General features: G+C 33.8%; 1 protein-coding gene across 1 annotated transcript; it reads left to right on the top strand.

The window, feature by feature from the left end:
• LOC135781853 (uncharacterized) lies at positions 1 to 6,016 on the top strand. Its single transcript, XM_065292424.2, has 8 exons — positions 1 to 235; positions 1,359 to 1,498; positions 1,948 to 2,114; positions 2,401 to 2,490; positions 2,945 to 3,110; positions 3,380 to 3,529; positions 4,657 to 5,295; positions 5,669 to 6,016. Exons 1-8 carry the CDS (start codon positions 193 to 195, stop codon positions 5,711 to 5,713), a joined length of 1,440 nt encoding a protein of 479 aa, XP_065148496.1. The 5' UTR covers positions 1 to 192; the 3' UTR covers positions 5,714 to 6,016.
• Positions 6,017 to 6,352: the final 336 nt, after the last annotated feature.

Raw genomic sequence — 6,352 nt, 5'->3', positions numbered from 1 at the left:
TCCCTCCCCTTATTCATGAGCTAAGCAACTTGCCCTGCGTTCAACACACTTTTTTTCCAAACCCTACATGGAACATTGTGTGAGTGAAGTATATCAGTTTTGTAACCGTCAGCACACCTTCACAATGTCCTCTCATCTTTAGAAGTTTATCGGCCGTGTGAGAGGCAAAGGACGGTTTTAATCTTGAGCAACATGACACTCAAATCACACTGCACGCATCAAGGCATGGCTACAGGTACGTACAGTGAACGCTGTTCTTTGTTATTGTACTTGAGACCATTTGAAGGATTTTGCATTTATTATTTATGGTAATATTAACAATTATTTCAAAATTATTTATTTTAGGATTGTGGTAGAATATGAGTATTTTTTGTATACATTTGCATGCCTAGACATTGTATGGTGGTGTGATATTAAAGGAAACAAAAATACTTTAAAGTAGTTTATGAAATGTGACCCACATAAAGTAATTTTTTGTGATTTAATATTTTCCTAAAATCAACTTACGTGTTGTAAAGAACATTTTGTGAAGTTTATGTCAAATATTGAAATCAATGTGAAATCAAACTTTGTTGCTATTTGTATGATAGGCAGGGTCACAAATATTTTATTTGAATTAAGGTATGAACGTGAACTTGATCTAGAGGGCTATTTTTGATATAGTCTACTTAAAACCTTTAAATTTTACTTGTTGATTTTATTTTATTGTACTTTTTGATAAATTGTTTAAATTGTAACACATAAAAGAAGCCAAAATATGTAATAAATATATATAAAAATTGAGGCTTTTAATAAAATGTCCTTTGGCGGGCAATTCACAGACTCCGTGCGGGCATCATGTTGGAGACCACTGGTATAAAGTGTATGGAGCTATATTCTTTCTGTAAATAAAATATATATTTTTGAGATTTTGTGAAAAAAAGCGGCAGGAGACTTCAGCAAAATTTTTATTTTGCTCATCTTCCAAAAACAATGGAGATGTTATAGATCTCATTTCTGATTTTTATTCCCAGTAGGTCCTTACCCAGGAAAACGATCATTTATTAGATCAATAAATAAAATTTGCATTTTTAACTTTATAGTTAATGCATTAGCTAACATAAACTAACAATGAACAATATTTCTACACCATTAATTAATCTTTGTTCATATTATTTATTAATACAATTTTAAAATCAATTTTTTTTAACATTAGTTAATGATAATGAACTAACATTAAGATTAATAAATGCTAAAAAACTATATTGTTCTTTGTATGCAAGGTGTCACCAAAACATGTTAGATGTGTTTAATCAAGTTTTCAAAAGAAATAACTGTACAGTATTGTTTCATAAATCTGTCATTTTGTCTTCTCTCAGGTTCTCTATGGAATAGCACACAGTGTACAAGACAGCATAATACTAAACCACAACACATCTACCTCACCAAAACACATCCAATGGACCAAAGGAGACCGAGACCTCACAGGTTTCACTCCTGTCTGATGTTTCGCTTTAAGGTATGGCCTAAATTTTTTATTTTGGTTAAAGAGACATATGCAATGGCCTCAACATTTTTAGTTCGTCTATATAGTAATTCATCACCTTTCCCATGGCTATATTGCTTGCTATATAATTTATCCAGATCTAGCTGTAAGGGGCCACCTATTGAAATATGACCGTAATAGTAAAAGGCTACCGAAATCTGATGCACTGATACATAAAATTCATGGGAAATTTACGTGACCTCAAAACCTGCTCACACTCAGAAAGGTGCATGATACAGAGGTGATAAAATGTGTCCAATGTCAAACCGTTTCGCCATTTGCATGATAAACAAGAACAATGGCTGTGTTGAGAAAGCCACAGGCATTTTATGACGTCGCCTGGAATATAGGCAAATGAGACTGTTGGTGTGGACGAACACTTTTACCAGGTGTACTAAGTTGTCCCTTCTGGACTGACACAGGAGCGGGTGAGGATGGACCAAAGATCGTGTGGAGGAGACGTCCAGGGAGAAAATACTGAGAGCAGATTGAGGGAACTGGCCCTAAAGTGGTTCACAGAAACCCAAGCTCCTCTAATTCTCCATAACGGCAACTTTCCAGAATGGTTCCAGGGATTTATCAGCAGAAAGTAAGGACAGCTTCTGACCAAAGATTGACAAATTTTTATGCTTCATATATTGGCACAGACAATAGATGTTAAGTGATCTGTTTTGAGAAGCTTTTTAGGGATGAAACACATGAACATTGATTTGGAAATTGTATTTTTACTTTTCAAAATATTTGTTTTCAAAACCTTAAAATTTGACGTTGAGCTTTCAGTTAAAACATGCACTTTCACACAAAAATCATATTATGTGATAAGTTGGATAGGTCTGGCTATGTTTTATAACTCCCCATTGTGTTGTGTTTCACAGGGAAGCAGAGGAACATCTAAAAGATAAGACCTTGGGCTGTTTCCTCATTCGACTCAGCGATAAAGCTACTGGATACATTTTGTCATATAAGTGAGTCTGTCTCCACACTTAGAAACAATATAAAGGATGAAAATGTGTCTCTTAGTCCCTTTAGTTCACCTTTTGCACCTTTTGTTTTAAAGGACTAAATGACTACATGTATATATATCAGAAATTTGCATTTCCTTTACCAAGGAGGAAGCTGTAAAAATTGCACCATTTTCTAAGGGCAATTATTATTTAACCCTTCAGGGCTTTAACAGGGCTTATCCTAGTCCCAGACTAAAAATGCATGTTTGACTTTGGCCTTAATTTGAAAAACACCTTGTACTGACGTATCATAACACATATCAGTTCCATTGTCTCAAGATGCACAACAGTAATGTCCTGGATTAATCTAAACCGCCACTTAGTGTGTTAATAATATTAGTTTGAACTAATTCATAATATTTGCTATCAAGTGTATACATTTCATTAGTTTTAACTGTCAATAATTGATTTTCAGAGGTCGTGATCGATGTCGACACTTTGTCATCAATCAGAATAAAGATGGACGTTTTATCGTGACGGGTGACACAGAGAAGCACGATTCACTAACCAGCCTCATTGAATATTATAAGATCAGACCCATTGAGCCATTTGGAGAATATCTGACAAACTCATGTTGTGAGGTGAATGCTACTGTAAACAACCATTTAAATGTTTATTTTACTTAAAAAATAATGTTATAAATAATTATTTTCAAAATCTATATTTGAGCCCAATTAAAAGTTTTATACTTTATAATATTTAGTAAATATATATAAACTATACTTATATAGTTATGAGTATAATAAAAAATATACTAATAATATATTTGCTAAATATTATATAAATAAAATATTTTATAAAAACAGTACTACAGTGCATGATGTTAATATGATGATATTTTGTATTACAGTCTTCCACAAGTGAGTTGTATGATGTCATTCATGTTGACCTAAGGGAAAAGCCAGGTGTGAGTGTTAAAGCTGTGAAGCATATTTGGAACCAGCACCGTGAGATTTTACAGCCCCCCGCCCTGCCACCCAAAAGCAACAGAAATATGCAGGTATGATCAAATAAATTTTTATTAATTTCAACGTAATTGTCATAACTTACCTTACATTAAAGGTTCAGCTAAAATAGAAAATTATGTGATTATTTTTTCCATTTGCAGTTTTACTTTGCATTGGATAATTCATCAATGTGATAGCGCTAAAATAAAAAATAATTTTATGTTTTTGGGTAAACTATTTTTTTAAATAATCTTTGTTGTTTCAACTAGGGCTGCATAATGATTAATCACGATTAATTGCTTGCAGATTAAAAGTTTTTGTTTACATCATATATATTTGTGTACTGTGTATAATAATTATGTATATATAAATACACACACATGCATGTATAATTTAAAAAAATATATATATTTAATATAATATATATTTTTTAAATATATACATGCATGCATGTATGTGTGTGGGTGTGTGTGTTTATTTATATATAAATAATTATTATACACAGTACACAAACATATATGATGTAAACAAGAACTTTTATTCTGCAAACGATTAATCGCTATTAATCGTTATGCAGCCCTAGTTTCAACACATGATTGGGTCAAATATGGACCTAAGTCCAAATGTTGGGTTTATTAAAGAGGACATTTCACAATACTTGTTTAAATAAATATGTGAAGTTTCAGCTCAAAATACCACATAAATAATTTATTATAGCATGTTAAATTGCCACTTTGTAGGTGTGAGCAAAAATGTGCCGTTTTGGGTGTGTCCTTAAAATGCAAATGAGCTGATCTCTGCACTAAATGGCAGTGCCGTGGTTGGATAGTGCAGATTAAGGGGCGGTATTACATCACAAGGGGAGCCAAATTTCAACAACCTATTTTCACAAGCTTGCAGAGAATGGTTTACCAAAACTAAGATAGTGGGTTAATTTACTTCACATTTTCTAGGTTGATAGAAGCACTGGAGACCCAATTATAGCAGTTAAACATGGAAAAAGTCAGATTTTCATGATATATTTCCTTTAACCTAGAAAATTTATGTTTATGTATTGAAAAAAAAACAGCATTTTTAGTATGCATTAATCATCTATATTCCTTATTACTGCCGACACATTGTGGCACTTAAACATCTGTCTGTGCCTTTACATCTGCATAATTATGATTCTCTTTCACAGGCAGTCCCTGCGGTGCCAAAAAAAGGCCCTCCTCCGAAAACGCCCTCGGAGGAAACAAACCACACCTCGGAAAATGTGCTCTATACCCAGGTGGACCTGATGAAGCCCAAAGAAAGAGCAAGATCGCCCACTGAGGGCGGGGACATTTCACACACAGCTTTTAGGGTCAACCAGGATGGAGAACCCAAAGGCCCGAGACAAGGAACTGTATACTCTGAACTCGTAGTGCCAAACTGCAGAAGTCAATCTCTGCCTCTCCTCGAAGACGACACTGTGCCAGACAAACATTTCTACAGTCGAACCCAATCTCAGCTCAATAACTCCTCCACTAATCGGTTGCCAGGTCTCAGCACCAGTCTGGATAAGCTATGCAATTCTTCTCTCTACCAATTAGCCGGAACATCTGGCAACCAAAGCATGGTTGGGAAGAGACTGTCAAAGGTCAACACGGATGATGTTACATATGCTGAGGTGCCTGCCGAACATGTTCCTAATCACTTCTGTATTGACAACACATACGAGCAGATTCCCGAGTCAAGGCTTGCAGCCACAGCAGCGGGTAATAGGACACACACTAACACCTACGAGACGCTAACAGACCTCAGACCAAAGCAGAACAATTCAGCTCGGGCTGTTAAGGTTAGTGTTTGTGTCAAGTGTGTATTAAAAATAAAGGAGAAGTGTATCATTTCTGGGCCCCTAGTGTTAACAAATGGAAATGTTTTTAAATGGCCTATAGGTGTCAGTTCTCTTAAAAATTAAGGTGCTTAACAATGCCATAGAAGAACCACTTTTGCCTTAATGGTTCCATAAAGAACCTTTTACATCTGAAGGACCTTTCTGTTTTAAAATATTTTTTAAAAACGGTTCTTCTTTGGCATCACTGTGTAGATCATTTAAGCACATTTATTTTTAAAAGTGAATGCTTTAAACATAAAAAATATTGCTAATATTGCAAAATTCTCAAATTAATTCTGTTGTAATTTAATAACAAACTTCTTTATTTCTACAGGCTGAGAAATGGAAATGGCTTTCTCCGGAATACTGGAAAAAATGATACAGATCGTTACAGGCCTGAATCACATCATCACAAGATCACACTAAATAAGAACATTAATAAAAAAATAAATTATTAAAACCTATTAACCATTATAAAGAATTTAACATATTTCAGATTATGTAATATCACAAATACTTAAGCTTTATATTTAACATACTGTGCTGTGGATCTTTTGTGTTTTTTGTTTGTTAAATATTTTACTATGTATGTGTTTAATGAATATTTATTAACTTAATAAACTTTAAGTTCTCCTCTTATAGTTCATTGACATTAACTGACAAGAAGTAAACAGATATCATAACTGGGTAATAATAACCAGACAACTGTAGAAGATCATATGGTGACACTGTGGATGAGGGTAATTCACGAATGTGTCATCATTATACACCTACGTGTCATAAAATATAAACTGTCCTGATTCATTCTATATCTTCCTGATTCATTACATCTAGACATGTTACATTTTTGTGGTTCAAGTTGAAAAAAAAATAGAAACTGTATTTTGTAAAAGAAAGGGGGAATACATACAGTACAGTATGTGGGTCATTCCACCGAATCGGTGCCATTTGCATTGTGTAACTTGTCAAAATTGAAGTTGATATTTATTGGTTTTTTTAACACTAAATGTATAGGTCA

This window comes from Paramisgurnus dabryanus, chromosome 23 (genome assembly GCF_030506205.2).
Source record: "Paramisgurnus dabryanus chromosome 23, PD_genome_1.1, whole genome shotgun sequence".
Classification (NCBI taxonomy): Eukaryota; Metazoa; Chordata; class Actinopteri; order Cypriniformes; family Cobitidae; genus Paramisgurnus; species Paramisgurnus dabryanus.
Note: the sequence above shows the minus strand (reverse complement) of the source record. Positions and strands in the feature narration are given on the sequence as shown.

What these genes read in the sequence shown, in the direction of transcription:
- LOC135781853 (XM_065292424.2), top strand. Translation starts at nt 193, where the DNA reads ATGACACTCAAATCACACTGCACGCATCAAGGCATGGCTACAG. An exon ending in GGATACATTTTGTCATATAA is followed by an intron (nt 2,491 to 2,944) that starts GTGAGTCTGTCT and finishes ATTGATTTTCAG; the next exon opens with AGGTCGTGATCGATGTCGAC. An exon ending in AAAGCAACAGAAATATGCAG is followed by an intron (nt 3,530 to 4,656) that starts GTATGATCAAAT and finishes TCTCTTTCACAG; the next exon opens with GCAGTCCCTGCGGTGCCAAA.